The sequence below is a fragment of the Cetorhinus maximus genome, unplaced genomic scaffold (assembly GCF_964194155.1).
Source record: "Cetorhinus maximus unplaced genomic scaffold, sCetMax3.hap1.1 HAP1_SCAFFOLD_3737, whole genome shotgun sequence".
NCBI classification, from domain to species: Eukaryota; Metazoa; Chordata; class Chondrichthyes; order Lamniformes; family Cetorhinidae; genus Cetorhinus; species Cetorhinus maximus.
The window spans coordinates 6,451-23,564 of NW_027599643.1; the positions used below are offsets into that span (position 1 = coordinate 6,451).

At 56.1% G+C, this 17,114-nt stretch overlaps 1 protein-coding gene across 1 annotated transcript; it reads left to right on the forward strand.

Annotated features, from left to right (window-relative positions):
• Nucleotides 1–532: 532 nt before the first annotated feature.
• On the forward strand, nucleotides 533–16,791 carry LOC144678172 (twinfilin-1-like; the record flags this gene model as incomplete). The annotated part of the gene is made up of 6 exons (XM_078538051.1): nucleotides 533–627; nucleotides 10,301–10,378; nucleotides 11,199–11,377; nucleotides 12,142–12,237; nucleotides 12,487–12,591; nucleotides 16,666–16,791. Coding segments are annotated over exons 1-6 (609 nt in total), but the record flags the coding sequence as incomplete, so codon positions are not given.
• Nucleotides 16,792–17,114: the final 323 nt, after the last annotated feature.

Sequence of the window (17,114 nt, forward strand, 5' to 3'; positions counted from 1 at the left end):
ACAATATAATGTATACATATAGACAAAAATATAAATATATATACATATAGACAATATAATGTATACATATAGACAAAAATATAAATATATATATACATATAGACAATATAATGTATACATATAGACAAAAATATAAATATATATACATATAGACAATATAATGTATACATATAGACAAAAATATAAATATATATATACATATAGACAATATAATGTATACATATAGACAAAAATATAAATATATATACATATAGACAATATAATGTATACATATAGACAAAATATAAATATGTGTATATTTTGTATAATGAGTGTGACTCCCCACCTGGTGATTTGTCAAACATTCCCCTTTAAGGGGGCGGGGTTTGTCTCCGGGACCTTCCCCTTTAAGAGGGGGCGGGGTTTGTCTCCGGGACCTTCTCCTTTAAGAGGGGGCGGGGTTTGTCTCCGGGACCTTCTCCTTTAAGAGGGGGCGGGGTTTTGTCTCCTGGACCTTCCCCTTTAAGAGGTAATTTCCTGCCGCCAACCCTCCCCTTTAAGGGCTGTTCCCGGAAGTTCGGCAGCTTCCGGGTTTAGGACTGAAAAAAACCCCCAGGGATAAAATGTCCCATCAAACTGGGATCAACGGTGGGTAACAGGGCGGGAGAGGGACAGACAGACAGACAGACAGACAGACAGACAGACAGGGGGAGAGAGACAGACAGACAGACAGGGGGAGGGAGACAGACAGACAGACAGACATACATACATACAGACAGGGGGAGAGAGAGAGAGACACGAGTGAGGGAGAGAGAGAGAGAGACAGACACAGACAGAGTGAGACAGACAGACAGACACAGACAGAGTGAGACAGACAGACAGACACAGACAGAGTGAGACAGACAGACAGACACAGACAGAGTGAGACAGACAGACAGGGGGAGAGAGACAGACAGGAGGAGAGAGACAGACAGACAGGAGGAGAGAGAGAGAGACAGACAGACAGGAGGAGAGAGAGACAGACAGACAGACAGGAGGAGAGAGAGACAGACAGACAGACAGGAGGAGAGAGAGAGAGACAGACAGACAGGAGGAGAGAGAGAGACAGACAGACAGGAGGAGAGAGAGAGAGACAGACAGACAGACAGGAGGAGAGAGAGAGACAGACAGGAGGAGAGAGAGACAGACAGACAGGAGGAGAGAGAGAGACAGACAGGAGGAGAGAGAGACAGACAGACAGGAGGAGAGAGAGACAGACAGACAGGAGGAGAGAGAGACAGACAGACAGACAGGAGGAGAGAGAGACAGACAGACAGACAGGAGGAGAGAGAGACAGACAGACAGACAGGAGGAGAGAGAGAGAGAGACAGACAGACAGGCAGGCAGGAGGAGAGAGAGACAGACAGACAGGAGGAGAGAGAGACAGACAGACAGGAGGAGAGAGAGAGAGACAGACAGACAGGAGGAGAGAGAGAGAGAGAGACAGACAGACAGGAGGAGAGAGAGAGAGAGAGACAGACAGACAGGAGGAGAGAGAGAGACAGACAGACAGGAGGAGAGAGAGAGAGACAGACAGACAGGAGGAGAGAGAGAGAGACAGACAGACAGGAGGAGAGAGAGAGAGACAGACAGACAGGAGGAGAAAGAGAGAGAGAGACAGACAGACAGGAGGAGAGAGAGAGAGACAGACAGACAGACAGACAGGAGGAGAGAGAGAGAGACAGACAGACAGACAGACAGGAGGAGAGAGAGAGAGACAGACAGACAGACAGGAGGAGAGAGAGAGAGACAGACAGACAGACAGGAGGAGAGAGAGAGAGACAGACAGACAGACAGGAGGAGAGAGAGAGAGAGAGACAGACAGACAGGAGGAGAGAGAGAGAGAGACAGACAGACAGGAGGAGAGAGAGAGGGAGAGACAGACAGACAGGAGGAGAGACAGACAGACAGACAGACAGGAGGAGAGAGAGAGAGACAGACAGACAGACAGGAGGAGAGAGAGAGAGACAGACAGACAGGAGGAGAGAGGGAGAGACAGACAGGAGGAGAGAGACAGACAGACAGGAGGAGAGAGAGAGAGACAGACAGACAGGAGGAGAGAGAGAGAGAGAGAGAGACAGACAGACAGGAGGAGAGAGAGAGAGAGAGACAGACAGACAGGAGGAGGGAGAGAGAGAGAGAGACAGACAGACAGGAGGAGAGAGAGAGAGAGAGAGAGAGACAGACAGACAGGAGGAGAGAGAGAGAGAGAGAGAGAGAGACAGACAGACAGACAGGAGGAGAGAGAGAGAGAGAGAGAGAGACAGACAGACAGGAGGAGAGCGAGAGAGAGACAGACAGGAGGAGAGAGAGAGAGACAGACAGGAGGAGAGAGAGAGAGACAGACAGACAGGAGGAGAGAGAGAGAGAGACAGACAGACAAACAGAGAGAGAGAAACAGACAGTGAGTGAGAGACACAGTGGCAGAGAGAGAGAGAGATGGAGGCGGGGGTAGAGGAGACGGGGGGGAGAGAGGGATCGCGTGTGTGCAGGAGAGAGAGCGAGACAGAATGGGAGGGGGCCGGGGGAAGGAAGTATCCCCTCGGATAGGGGAATTCCGGTGTGAGAGAGGGATTGAGGGGAGAGAGGGATTGAGGGGAGAGAGGGGGGACTGGGGAGAGGGAGGGACCTGGGAGGGGTGGGTGTGTGGGGGACTGGGGAGCGGTGGGGACCAGGGAAGGGGAGGGGGAAGATGGAGAGGAGAGTTTCCGTCGAGAGAGAGAGAGGGAGAGGGACTGAGACCAAGACCAACCCGGGTACCCCCCTCCCCCTCTCTTCCCCTCTGATATCTGCCCCCCACTCCCCTCCCCCAGAGCCCGGTAAGTATCATCCCCTTCGAGCGTTTACCCGATTACCCTCCTTCTTTCGAGGAGAGCTTCCTGCCCTTGGAGGGAGGTGAATCTTGTGGAATTCCCGATCCCCGGAGGTCGCCCCAGCGTTCGAGTGCGTCGGAGACCCTGATCGCGAGGCGGTGGGACGCTGAGTGAATCGAGGGACAGGGGCTGGAGAGCGGAGCTGCGGTGGGAGACCAGCCACGATCGTACCGGACTCGGGGGAAAGCAGGCGCGATGGGCTGAATGGCCTCCTCCTCGTTCTTATGTCTGTCTGTCGCTGATGGAGACAAGCTGGCCAGTGTGGGTGTCCACCTCCTACAGGCTAGGCCGGGTCCAGTTTCTCCTTTATCCACTCGATCCAAACCTCCCCCCTCGTGATTCTGAACGCCTCGATTCAATCTCCCCCTTAACCTTCTCCGCTCTAAAGGAGGAACGATCCCGGCTTCTCCGCGTGAGACCGGAGTCCCCGGGAAACGTCCCGGGTGAATCTCCCTTCCTCCCTCCCACACCCTCCCCCCCTCCCACACCCTCCCCCAAGGCCCTCGACACTCTTCCGGGAGTGCGGGGAGGGCCTGGAGTTGGGAGGGAGCTGGGGGTATAACCCCCAGGGGTTGATAAAGGGTTCGATGTAACATCCGATGAAACATTGACTCCTTTTCTCTCTCTCTCTCTCTCCGCGGATGTTGTCAGAGCTGCTGAGGTCTTGCAGTACCTTCCAGTTTCTATTTGACGCGCCTTCCTGACTGTCGCCTCTGCCTTTAATTGCAAAGCTCAGGATCCCGAGAACAATTTTTGTTTTTTTAAAAACAGGCTTCTCGACTTAGGTCACCTTCGCTGATTTGTGTAATTCCACCCGCTGCTCCCTCTGCCCCTCTTTAACCTCGTAACAAATGTCTCCCCATGTTCTTCCTGGCAAAATGTCACCACCCCTCTCTCTCTGTGTTAAACTGTATCTGCCACATGCCTGCCCATTTCACCCCTCTCTCTCTCTGTTAAACTGTATCTGCCACACGCCTGCCCATTTCACCCCTCTCTCTCTGTGTTAAACTGTATCTGCCACACACCTGCCCATTTCACCCCCCCCCTCTCTCTCTGTGTTAAACTGTATCTGTCACACACCTGCCCATTTCACCCCCCCCCCTCTCTCTCTGTGTTAAACTGTATCTGCCACATGCCTGCCCATTTCACCCCCTCTCTCTCTCTCTGTGTTAAACTGTATCTGCCACACACCTGCCCATTTCACCCCCCCCCCTCTCTCTCTGTGTTAAACTGTATCTGCCACATGCCTGCCCATTTCACCCCCTCTCTCTCTCTCTGTGTTAAACTGTATCTGCCACACGCCTGCCCATTTCACCCCCTCTCTCTCCCTGTGTTAAACTGTCTCTGCCACACACCTGCCCATTTTACCCCCTCTCTCTCTGTGTTAAACTGTATCTGCCACACGCCTGCCCATTTCACCCCCCTCTCTCTCTCTCTCTCTCTCTCTCTCTATGTTAAACTGTATCTGCCACGCGCCTGCCCATTTCACCCCCCTCTCTCTCTGTGTTAAACTGTATCTGCCACACACCTGCCCATTTCACCCCCTCTCTCTCTCTGTGTTAAACTGTATCTGCCACGCGCCTGCCCATTTCACCCCCCTCTCTCTCTGTGTTAAACTGTATCTGCCACACGCCTGCCCATTTCACCCCCTCTCTCTCTCTCTGTGTTAAACTGTATCTGCCACACGCCTGCCCATTTCACCCCCTCTCTCTGTGTTAAACTGTATCTGCCACACACCTGCCCATTTCACCCCCTCTCTCTCTCTGTGTTAAACTGTATCTGCCACACACCTGCCCATTTCACCCCCTCTCTCTCTCTGTGTTAAACTGTATCTGCCACACACCTGCCCATTTCACCCCTCTCTCTCTCTCTCTGTGTTAAACTGTATCTGCCACACGCCTGCCCATTTCACCCCCTCTCTCTCTCTGTGTTAAACTGTATCTGCCACACGCCTGCCCATTTCACCCCTCTCTCTCTGTGTTAAACTGTCTCTGCCACACGCCTGCCCATTTCACCCCCTCTCTCTCTGTGTTAAACTGTATCTGCCACACGCCTGCCCATTTCACCCCCTCTCTCTCTGTGTTAAACTGTATCTGCCACACACCTGCCCATTTCACCCCCCCCCTCTCTCTCTGTGTTAAACTGTATCTGCCACACGCCTGCCCATTTCACCCCCTCCCTGTGTTAAACTGTATCTGCCACACACCTGCCCATTTCACCCCCCCCCCTCTCTCTCTGTGTTAAACTGTATCTGCCACATGCCTGCCCATTTCACCCCCTCTCTCTCTCTCTGTGTTAAACTGTATCTGCCACACGCCTGCCCATTTCACCCCCTCTCTCTCCCTGTGTTAAACTGTCTCTGCCACACACCTGCCCATTTTACCCCCTCTCTCTCTGTGTTAAACTGTATCTGCCACACGCCTGCCCATTTCACCCCCCTCTCTCTCTCTCTCTCTCTCTCTCTCTCTATGTTAAACTGTATCTGCCACACGCCTGCCCATTTCACCCCCCTCTCTCTCTGTGTTAAACTGTATCTGCCACACACCTGCCCATTTCACCCCCTCTCTCTCTCTGTGTTAAACTGTATCTGCCACACGCCTGCCCATTTCACCCCCTCTCTCTGTGTTAAACTGTATCTGCCACACACCTGCCCATTTCACCCCCTCTCTCTCTCTGTGTTAAACTGTATCTGCCACACACCTGCCCATTTCACCCCCTCTCTCTCTCTGTGTTAAACTGTATCTGCCACACACCTGCCCATTTCACCCCTCTCTCTCTCTCTCTGTGTTAAACTGTATCTGCCACACACCTGCCCATTTCACCCCCTCTCTCTCTCTGTGTTAAACTGTATCTGCCACACGCCTGCCCATTTCACCCCTCTCTCTCTGTGTTAAACTGTCTCTGCCACACGCCTGCCCATTTCACCCCCTCTCTCTCTGTGTTAAACTGTATCTGCCACACGCCTGCCCATTTCACCCCCTCTCTCTCTGTGTTAAACTGTATCTGCCACACACCTGCCCATTTCACCCCCTCTCTCTCTCTGTGTTAAACTGTATCTGCCACACGCCTGCCCATTTCACCCCTCTCTCTCTGTGTTAAACTGTCTCTGCCACACGCCTGCCCATTTCACCCCCTCTCTCTCTCTGTGTTAAACTGTATCTGCCACACGCCTGCCCATTTCACCCCCTCTCTCTCTCTGTGTTAAACTGTATCTGCCACACGCCTGCCCATTTCACCCCTCTCTCTCTCTGTGTTAAACTGTATCTGCCACACGCCTGCCCATTTCACCCCCTCTCTCTCTCTGTGTTAAACTGTCTCTGCCACACGCCTGCCCATTTCACCCCTCTCTCTCTGTGTTAAACTGTCTCTGCCACACGCCTGCCCATTTCACCCCCTCTCTCTCTGTGTTAAACTGTATCTGCCACACGCCTGCCCATTTCACCCCCTCTCTCTCTGTGTTAAACTGTATCTGCCACACACCTGCCCATTTCACCCTCTCTCTCTCTCTGTGTTAAACTGTATCTGCCACACGCCTGCCCATTTCACCCCCTCTCTCTCTCTGTGTTAAACTGTATCTGCCACACGCCTGCCCATTTCACCCCTCTCTGTGTTAAACTGTCTCTGCCACACGCCTGCCCATTTTACCCCCTCTCTCTCTGTGTTAAACTGTATCTGCCACACGCCTGCCCATTTCACCCCCTCTCTCTCCCTGTGTTAAACTGTATCTGCCACACGCCTGCCCATTTCACCCCCTCTGTGTTAAACTGTATCTGCCACACGCCTGCCCATTTCACCCCCTCTCTCTCTCTGTGTTAAACTGTATCTGCCACACACCTGCCCATTTTACCCCCTCTCTCTCTGTGTTAAACTGTATCTGCCACACGCCTGCCCATTTCACCCCCTCTCTCTCCCTGTGTTAAACTGTATCTGCCACACGCCTGCCCATTTCACCCCCTCTCTCTGTGTTAAACTGTATCTGCCACACGCCTGCCCATTTTACCCCCTCTCTCTCTGTGTAAAACTGTATCTGCCACACGCCTGCCCATTTCACCCCCTCTCTCTCTCTCTGTGTTAAACTGTATCTGCCACACGCCTGCCCATTTCACCCTCTCTCTCTCTCTCTGTGTTAAACTGTATCTGCCACACGCCTGCCCATTTCACCCTCTCTCTCTCTCTGTGTTAAACTGTATCTGCCACACACCTGCCCATTTCACCCTCTCTCTCTCTCTGTGTTAAACTGTATCTGCCACACGCTTGCCCACTGGATATCTGTCTCCACGCAGTCAGCGCCCCCTTTAATCCCGTGCGTTTTAATTTTGCCGGCAAGTCTGTTCTGTACATCGCCGAATACCTCCTGAGAGACCTGACTCCCATCAAAAGTGCCTCACGCCCTCTGTATTTACCCCAGCAAAGTCAGTCAGGCCCGATCCCTTCCTATCCTTTCCCAGGAAGTGCTATGCCCTTCGTCTCTCAAAGCAAGAGCAAGGGGGAGAGACAGGAGTCACGTGGAAAAAGCTGTTACCCCCCACCGCCCCGGTCGATTTGAGGGCATCCCATCTTCACTGAGAGGACTCCACGATTCGTCGGATTGACGGTTGACGTCATCGGGGGCCTCCTTGTCTTATCTCCCGGTCCCGGATTCCGGAACCTTCCGTCTGCTTCCTTTCGGCGCCTGGGAGGGGAGCAGGAGAATCGGGATTCGGACCGGTCCGGAGCAGGAATATGTCAGCCCCCTTCCCGAGGCTCCCCCCTCCGAGGGTCCGATGAATATTCTGGCAGGCCTACCCTCCTCCGAGGGGGGGTGACGGCACGAGAGACGAGGAGACGAGGCTCCGGACGGACGTGGAGACTCTTTGGCGCTCGTCCGCCCTCCGTGAGCCCCAGGATGGCGGGAACGTCGCTGTCCGGACAGTGAACTGGACGTTACTGAGGCCAGGCTGCCCATCTCCGCCCCCGTCCCAGCTCCTCGGCTACTGAAGACCTCGGCCAGACCTCCTTAACTTCCGGACTCGACATCTCCGACGCTCCGGGCTGGTCCTCCCTCCGGAAACCTCAGCTCATCCGGAACTCTGCTGACCCCCACCCCCACCGTGTCCGAACTCGCACCGAGTCCACTTCACCCGTCACCCCCTGTGCTCACTGACCCACACTGGCTCCCGGTCCGGCAACCCTCCCTATCTCTGTAACCTCCTCCAGCCCCTACACCCCTCCCTATCTCTGTAACCTCCTCCAGCCCCTACACGCCTCCCTATCTCTGTAACATCCTCCAGCCCCCTACACCTCTCCCTATCTCTGTAACCTCCTCCAGCACCTACGACCCTCCCTATCTCTGTAACCTCCTCCAGCCCCTACAACCCTCCCTATCTCTGTAACTTCCTCCAGCCCCCTACACCTCTCCCTATCTCTGTAACCTCCTCCAGCCCCTACGACCCTCCCTATCTCTGTAACCTCCTCCAGCCCCTACAACCCTCCCTATCTCTGTAACCTCCTCCAGCCCCTACAACCCTCCCTATCTCCGTAACCTCCTCCAGCCCCTACAACCCTCCCTATCTCCGTAACCTCCTCCAGCCCCTACAACCCTCACTATCTCCGTAACCTCCTCCAGCCCCTACAACCCTCACTATCTCTGTAACCTCCTCCAGCCACTACAACCCTCCCTATCTCTGTAACCTCCTCCAGCCCCTACAACCCTCCCTATCTCTGTAACCTCCTCCAGCCCCTACAACCCTCCCTATCTCTGTAACCTCCTCCAGCTCCTACAACCTTCCCTATCTCTGTAACCTCCTCCAGCCCCTACACCCCTCCTTATCTCTGTAACCTCCTCCAGCCCCTACAACCCTCCCTATCTCTGTAACCTCCTCCAGCCCCTACAACCCTCCCTATCTCTGTGACCTCCTCCAGCTCCTACAACCCTCCCTATCTCTGTGACCTCCTCCAGCCACTACAACCCTCCCTATCTCTGTAACCTCCTCCAGCCCCTACAACCCTCCCTATCTCTGTAACCTCCTCCAGCTCCTACAACCCTCCCTATCTCTGTAACCTCCTGCAGCCCCTACACCCCTCCTTATCTCTGTAACCTCCTCCAGTCCCTACAACCCTCCCTATCTCTGTAACCTCCTCCAGCCCCTACAACCCACCCTATCTCTGTAACCTCCTCCAGCCCCTACACCCCTCCCTATCTCTGTAACGTCCTCCAGCCCCTACAATCCTCCCTATGTGTAACCTCCTCCAGTCCCTACAACCCTCCCTATCTCTGTAACCTCCTCCAGCCCCTACAACCCTCCCTATCTCTGTAACCTCCTCCAGCCCCTACACCCCTCCCTATCTCTGTAACCTCCTCCAGCCCCTACACCCCTCCCTATCTCTGTAACCTCCTCCAGCCCCTACAACCCTCCCTATCTCTGTGACCTCCTCCAGCCCCTACAACCCTCCCTATCTCTGTAACCTCCTCCAGCCGCTGCACCCCTCCCTATCTCTGTAACCCCCTCCAGCCCCTACAACCCTCCCTATCTCTGTAACCTCCTCCAGCCCCTACACTCCTCCCTATCTCTGTAACCTCCTCCAGCACCTACAACCCTCCCTATCTCTGTAATCTCCTCCAGCCCCCTACAACCCTCCCTATCTCTGTAACCTCCTCCAGCCCCTACACCCCTCCCTATCACTGTAACCTCCTCCAGCCCCTACACCCCTCCCTATCTCTGTAACCTCCTCCAGCCCCTACACCCCTCCCTATCTCTGTAACCTGCTCCAGCCCCTACAATCCTCCCTATGTGTAACCTCCTCCAGTCCCTACACCCCTCCCTATCTCTGTAACCTGCTCCAGCCCCTACAATCCTCCCTATGTGTAACCTCCTCCAGTCCCTACAACCCTCCCTATCTCTGTAACCTGCTCCAGCCCCTACAACCCTCCCTATCTCTATAACCTCCTCCAGCCCCTTTAACCCTCTCTATCTCTGTAACCTCCTCCAGCCCCTACAACCCTCCCTATCTCTGTAACCTCCTCCAGTCCCTACACCCCTCCTTATCTCTGTAACCTCCTCCAGTCCCTACAACCCTCCCTATCTCTGTAACCTCCTCCAGCTCCTACAACCCTCCCTATCTCTGTAACCTCCTGCAGCCCCTACACCCCTCCTTATCTCTGTAACCTCCTCCAGTCCCTACAACCCTCCCTATCTCTGTAACCTCCTCCAGCCCCTACAACCCTCCCTATCTCTGTAACCTCCTCCAGCCCCTACAATCCTCCCTATCTCTGTAACCTCCTCCAGCCCCTACAGCCCTCCCTATCTCCGTAACCTCCTCCAGCCCCTACAACCCCTCCATATCTCTGTAACCTCCTCCAGCCCCTACAACCCCTCCATATCTCTTAACCCACCACTGATTCTCTCATGTTTGGTTCCTCGTTTCTGTAGTGTCTCCGGATTTACAGCGAGTGTTTTCCCGATCTAAGGATGGTTCTGTTCGACTGATCCAGGTCCTCATTGAGAATGGTATGGGATCTTCCTGTGTATTCCCTCTGTCGGAATCTAGCTCTGCCTTGATTTGTATAATACCCTGATTGGGTAGCGGGGGCTGGTGGAGTGGGGTGGGCGGGGGGGGAATGAGTGTCACGCCCAGTGTCTGAATGAACCCGGGGGTGGGGGGTCTCGGAGCTGGGCTGGGCTGATAGTGTTTCTCTCGCTACCTGAGATCATTAATCGAGTCAGGGTGGGGGCTGGGGTTAACGTGTGGGTTAGAGAGGGGATGGGGGAGGGGCGAGGGGCGAGGGGAGGCATGGGGTGGGGGGAAGGAGAGGATGAGAGGGGCGTTGGGTGGATGAGGTAGGGCAAGAAGGGGCTGGGGGAGGGGCGGTGGGGGTATGGAGTTGGGATGTGGGGGAGGGTGACCAGGGGCTGGGGGGGTGCGGTGGGGGCTGGGGGGGTGCGGTGGGAGTGTGGGGGAGGGGGAGGGGGAGGGGCAGGGGGTGGGGGAGGTGCAGGGGGTGGGGCAGGGGCAGTAGAGGGTGGGGCAGCGGGGGTGGGGCAGCAGGGGTGGGGCGGTGGGGGGTGGGGGAGGAGCGGTGGGGGTTGGGAGAGGAGCAGTGGCGATGGGGGAGGGGGGTGGGGGAGGGGCAGTAGGGGGGTGGGGGAGGGGCAGTGGGCAGGTGGGGGAGGGGCGGTGGGAGTGGGGGGGGGCGATGGGAGCGTGGGGAGGGGCGGGGCGGGGGAGGAGCGGTGGGGGGTGGGGGAGGAGCGGTGGGAGTGGGGGGTTTTGGGGGAGGGGGTGTGGGCCCCTGTGCCAGTCTAACTCTAGCTCGTCTCCCGTTGGCAGAGCTCCTGGTGCCGGGCGAGTGCCGGAAGCCGGGCCGGGCCTGGGACCTGGATTACGATGAGCTGGTGCTGCCGCTGCTCAGCAAGACCCAGCCCTGCTACCTCCTGTACTGTCTGGACAGCCACAACGCACAGGGCCTGGAGTGGATCTTCATATCCTGGACCCCCGAGATCTCATCCGTAAGATGTGACCGTCGGTTTGGGGGAGGGGGGGGACACTGGGGGAGGGGGAGTGGGTATTGGGGGAGGTGGGTGGACTGGGGGAGGTTATGCTTCAGTTGTACAGGGCACTAGTGAGCCCACATCTGGAGGACTGTGTACAGTATTGGTCACCTTATTTAAGGAAGGATGTAAATGTATTAGAAGCAGTTCAGGGAAGGTTTACCAGACTAATACCTGGAATGGGTGGGTTGTCTTATGAGGAAAGGTTGGACAGGTTAGGCTTGTATCGCTGGAGTTTAGAAGAGTAAGAGACGACTCGATTGAAACCTTTAAGATCCTGAGGGACAGGGTGGATGTGGAGAGGATGTTTCCTCTTGTGGGAGAATCTAGAACGAGGGGGTCACTGTTTAAAAATAAGGGGTCACCCATTTAAGACAGAGATGAGGAGAAATTTATTCTCTCAGATTCTCTCCAAGAATCTTTGGAACTCTCGTCCTCCATAGGCGGTGGGGACAGAGTCTTTGAGTATTTTTAAGGCAGAGGTGGATAGATTCTTGATAAGCGAGGGGGGGGGGTGAAGGTTATCGGGGGTTGGGTGGGAATGTGGAGTTGAGGTTACGATCGGATCAGCCGCGATTTTATGGAATGGCGTTGCAGGCTCGAGGGGCCGAATGGCCTCCTTCTGTTGTGTGTGTGTGTCCTGGGGAGTGGGGGGGAAGTGACTGGGGAATGTGAAGGTGGTTTCCGTTGTGTGGCTGAAACCCTCCCTCTTCCGTGTTTAGGTGCGACAGAAGATGCTTTACGCAGCGACCAGGGCCACGCTGAAGAAGGAGTTTGGCGGCGGACACATCAAGGATGAGATCTCCGCGACGCTGCTGGTACAGGGTGTGGGGGCTCCTGCTTCTGTGGGGTGGGGCCCGGGACAATTCCCAGCTTTTTTAAAATTTTCTTTGCCCAGCGTCGTCTCCGTGTCGAGCCGGTCCCGCGAGGTCGGATTGTCGGGGGTGCGAGGCTTTCTCGTGAGCTGGTAGTTGTGAAGCCAGTGCCTGATTTCTCCCTCTGTTTGTCTCACTCTCTCTCTCTCTCTCTCTCTCTCTCTCTCTCGCTCCCTCCGCTCCGGATCGCAGGAGGACGTCACTCTGAGTGGCTATCGAAACCACCTGGCCTCAGACGCGGCCCCCGCGCCCCTGACGGCCGCCGAACAGGAACTGCAACAGCTCAAGATCAACGAGGTAACCCACCCCCCCCCCCACCAGGAGAAAGACATCTTGCCTTGTGCCTGTCCCTGTCTGCCTGTGTCTGTGCCTCTGACTCTGTGCATGCATGTGTGTGTGTCCGTGTCTGCCTGTGTCTGTGTGTGTGTCCCTGTCTGCCTGTGTCTGTGTCCCTGTCTGCCTGTGTGTGTCCCTGTCTGCCTGTGTCTGTGTGTGTGTCCCTGTCTGCCTGTGTCTGTGTGTGTCCCTGTCTGCCTGTGTCTGCCTGTGTGTGTCCCTGTCTGCCTGTGTGTGTCCCTGTCTGCCTGTGTGTGTCCCTGTCTGCCTGTGTCTGTGTGTGTGTCCCTGTCTGCCTGTGTCTGTGTGTGTGTCCCTGTCTGCCTGTGTCTGTGTGTGTGTCCCTGTCTGCCTGTGTCTGTGTCCCTGTCTGCCTGTGCCTGTGTGTCTGTGTCCCTGTCTGCCTGTGCCTGTGTGTGTGTGTCCCTGTCTGCCTGTGTCTGTGTGTGTGTGTCCCTGTCTGCCTGTGTCTGTGTGTGTGTGTCCCTGTCTGCCTGTGTCTGTGTGTGTGTGTCCCTGTCTGCCTGTGTCTGTGTGTGTGTGTCCCTGTCTGCCTGTGTCTGTGTGTGTCCCTGTCTGCCTGTGTCTGTGTGTGTCCCTGTCTGCCTGTGTCTGTGTGTGTGTGTGTCCCTGTCTGCCTGTGTCTGTGTGTGTGTGTCCCTGTCTGCCTGTGTCTGTGTGTGTGTGTCCCTGTCTGCCTGTGTCTGTGTGTGTGTCCTTGTCTGCCTGTGTCTGTCTGTCTGTGTGTGTGTCCCTGTCTGCCTGTGTCTGTGTGTGTGTCTCTGTCTGTCTGTGTGTGTGTCTCTGTCTGCCTGTGTCTGTGTGTGTGTCCCTGTCTGCCTGTGTCTGTGTGTGTCTCTGTCTGCCTGTGTCTGTGTGTGTGTCCCTGTCTGCCTGTGTCTGTGCCTCTGACTCTGTGCATGCGTGTGTGTGTGTGTCCCTGTCTGACTGTGTCTGTGTCTGTGTGTCCCTGTCTGCCTGTGTCTGTGTCCCTGTCTGCCTGTGTCTGTGTGTGTGTGTCCCTGTCTGCCTGTGTGTGTCCCTGTCTGCCTGTGTGTGTCCCTGTCTGCCTGTGTCTGTGTGTGTGTGTGTCCCTGTCTGCCTGTGTCTGTGTGTGTGTGTCCCTGTCTGCCTGTGTCTGTGTGTCCCTGTCTGCCTGTGTCTGTGTGTGTGTGTGTCCCTGTCTGCCTGTGTCTGTGTGTGTGTGTCCCTGTCTGTCTGTGCCTGTGTGTGTGTGTCCCTGTCTGTCTGTGTCTGTGTGTGTGTCCCTGTCTGCCTGTGTCTGTGTGTGTGTGTCCATGTCTGCCTGTGTCTGTGTCCCTGTCTGCCTGTGTCTGTCTGTGTGTGTGTCCCTGTCTGCCTGTGTCTCTGTGTGTGTCCCTGTCTGCCTGTGTCTGTGCCTCTGACTCTGTGCATGCGTGTGTGTGTGTCCGTGTCTGCCTGTGTCTGTGTGTCCCTGTCTGACTGTGTCTGTGTGTCCCTGTCTGACTGTGTCTGTGTGTCCCTGTCTGCCTGTGTCTGTGTGTGTGTGTCCCTGTCTGCCTGTGTCTGTGTCCCTGTCTGCCTGTGTCTGTGTGTGTGTGTCCCTGTCTGCCTGTGTCTGTGTGTGTGTGTCCCTGTCTGCCTGTGTCTGTGTGTGTCCCTGTCTGCCTGTGTCTGTGTGTGTGTGTCCCTGTCTGCCTGTGTCTGTGTGTGTGTGTCCCTGTCTGCCTGTGTCTGTGTGTGTGTCCTTGTCTGCCTGTGTCTGTCTGTGTGTGTGTCCCTGTCTGCCTGTGTCTGTCTGTGTGTCCCTGTCTGCCTGTGTCTGTCTGTGTGTCTCTGTCTGCCTGTGTCTGTGTGTGTGTCCCTGTCTGCCTGTGTCTGTGTGTGTGTGTCTCTGTCTGCCTGTGTCTGTGTGTCTCTGTGCATGCGTGTGTGTCTGTCTGTGTGCGCATGTCCCGGTCTGTGTGTGTGCGTGTCCCTGTCTGCCTGTGTCTGTGCCTCTGTGTCTCTCTGTGCATGCGTGTGTGTGTCTATCAGTGTGCACGCGTGCATGCTCCTGTGTGTGTGTGTGTGTCTGTCTCTGTGAGTGAGAGTCTGAGTGTGTGTCCCTGTCTGTCTGTGTGTCCCTGTCTGTCTCTGCGCCTGTGTACGTCTGTCTCTGTGTGCGTGTGTGTTTCTGCCCCACAACAGCCTTCTCCCTCCCCCTCTTCATCTCCCCCTACCCCCCCTATCCTTCTATCCCTTTCTCCCCCATGTGTTTATCCAGCCTCCCCCCCCACCCCTTAAACACATCGACACGATTCACCTCGACCCCCTCCCTGTGGGAGCGAGTTCCACATCCTCCCCCTGCTCTCTGGTGGGGAGAGAGAGGTCTCGTTGCGACTGTGCCTTTCTGCACCCTCGTATCCCACCCCCCTCGAGGCTGGAGCCGTTTTGTGGACCGCCTTGCAGCTGACCCAGGGATTTGACCAGCCCCTGAAGCTGCGTCAGCCCCCGGCGGATGGGATCACCGTCCACCCCCCTTGGAGCTCCAGCTGCCTTTTTGGAGCCTGTTTCATTCCAGGGGCGTTTTTGGCATCTTCTCGAGCAGCAGCTGGATGGGCTTTTTTTTGTGTGTGAGCGAGCGAGCGAGTAAACGTTCCTTGTTTCTTTTAGCGTGTCAGCAGCGTGTGCTGTGTCTGCTGCCTCTCGGGCTTGCGGCAGGAGTCTCTGCCCGGTTTGGTAGGTGCGTGTTTTGGCGTGTGTGCTGTGGAACCGTTCCTGTGTGCGTTTGGCGTGTCCTGTCGCTTTCCCCTCGCGTTGCTGACTCTCTCTCTCTCTCTGGCAATGCAGGGGGCCCCCCCAAGTGCGCCCTCCCGTGCCTCATCCGAGGGAAGCTATGCTTCGGCTATTCAACTGCGGGAGCTGCGCAGCCCCAGCTCGGACCTGCCCTTGGCTGACGTGCACTGGCCTGTCAGAATGGCTGATTTCTACCTGCCCCCCACAACCACCCTCCACCAGGCACTGAAGACACCGACAGTGTCCCACCCTCATCCCAGTTGTTACCAAATCGTCGTAACACCCCCACCCACCCCGGGATGAGACCTTGGGAAATTCTTCATCTCCTATGCGGAAGATCGTTAGGAGTTTATTTTTTTAATTCACTCACGGGGATGTGGGTGTCGCTGGGCTGGGCCCAGCGTTTGTTGCCCATCCCTAATTGCCCCCCTTGAGAAGGTGGTGGGGGGTGAGCTGCCTTCTTGAGCCGCTGCAGTCCCCGTGTGGTGTAGGTACACCCACCGTGCTATTAGGGAGGGAGTTCCAGGATTTTGACCCGGCGACAGTGAAGGAATGGCCGATATATTTCCAAGTCGGGATGGTGAGTGTGGGGCTCGGAGGGGGAACTTGCAGGTGGTGGTTGTTCCCCATGTGTCTGCTGCCCTTGTCCTTCTAGGTGGTAGAGGTGGTGGGTTTGGGCGGCGCTGTCGAAGGAGCCTTGGCGAGTTGCTGCAGTGCATCTTGTAGATGGTACACACACTGCTGCCCCTGTGCGTCGGTGGTGGAGGGAGTGAATGATTGTGGATGGGGGGTGCCGATCGAGCGGGGGCTGCTTTGTCCTGGACGGTGTCGAGCTTCTCGAGTGTTGTGGGAGCCGCACTCATCCAGGCAAGTGGGGAGTATCCCATCACACTCCTGACTTGTGCCTTGTAGATGGTGGACAGGCTTTGGGGGGGGAGTCAGGAGGTGAGTTACTCTCCGCAGGATTCCCAGCCTCTGACCTGCTCTTGTAGCCACAGTATTTATAGGGCTGGGTCCCAGTCCAGTTTCGGGTCAGTGGTAACCCCCCGGGATGTGGGACAGGGCTGGAGCGAGGGAGTGTGGCTGTATCTGTGTGTGTGTGTGTGTGTGGGGAACATGCTGATCTTTGCCTTGGTTGAGCCGTTGAGGATGTGGTTTTTTTTTGCGTTGGGAGGGTGAGTTTGTTTTGAAGAGTGCCGGGGGAGACTGGGCTGCATGTGCCTGATGTTTTTTTGGTCCGGTGACGGGAATGGGATGTCCTTTCTCTCCCGGCAGATAAACACCGAGGTGAACGTCGACACCAAGCAGCCGACGCTCCAGGGCATCGCCTTCCCAGTGAAGGAGGAGGCTCTCCACGCCCTGCGGCAGCTCCAGCAGAGGACGGTCAACTACATCCAGCTGGTATGTACCCCCCCCACCTCCCCCCCCAATAAGGGTCAACCCCATCGCTTTGCGGGTCTGGAGTCCCGTGTAGGCCAGACCCGGGTAAGGACGGCGACCGGCCTCCCGAGTGCCAGTCCCGGCCGCCCGATCCGGTCGAACCCCAGTCCTTCCCCCCACCCCCCCCAGCTCCCGCGGCTCGGTCCTGCGGGTTCGGACGCGACCGATGCGGAGAGGGCCTCCCCCCCTCGATGCCTTCTCATCGGTGCCGGCTTTCCCTCCGTGCCCGCCGAGCTTTGTCCGCGGCTCGGAGGCCGAACTGGCGAGAGCGCACCAGTTCGTGG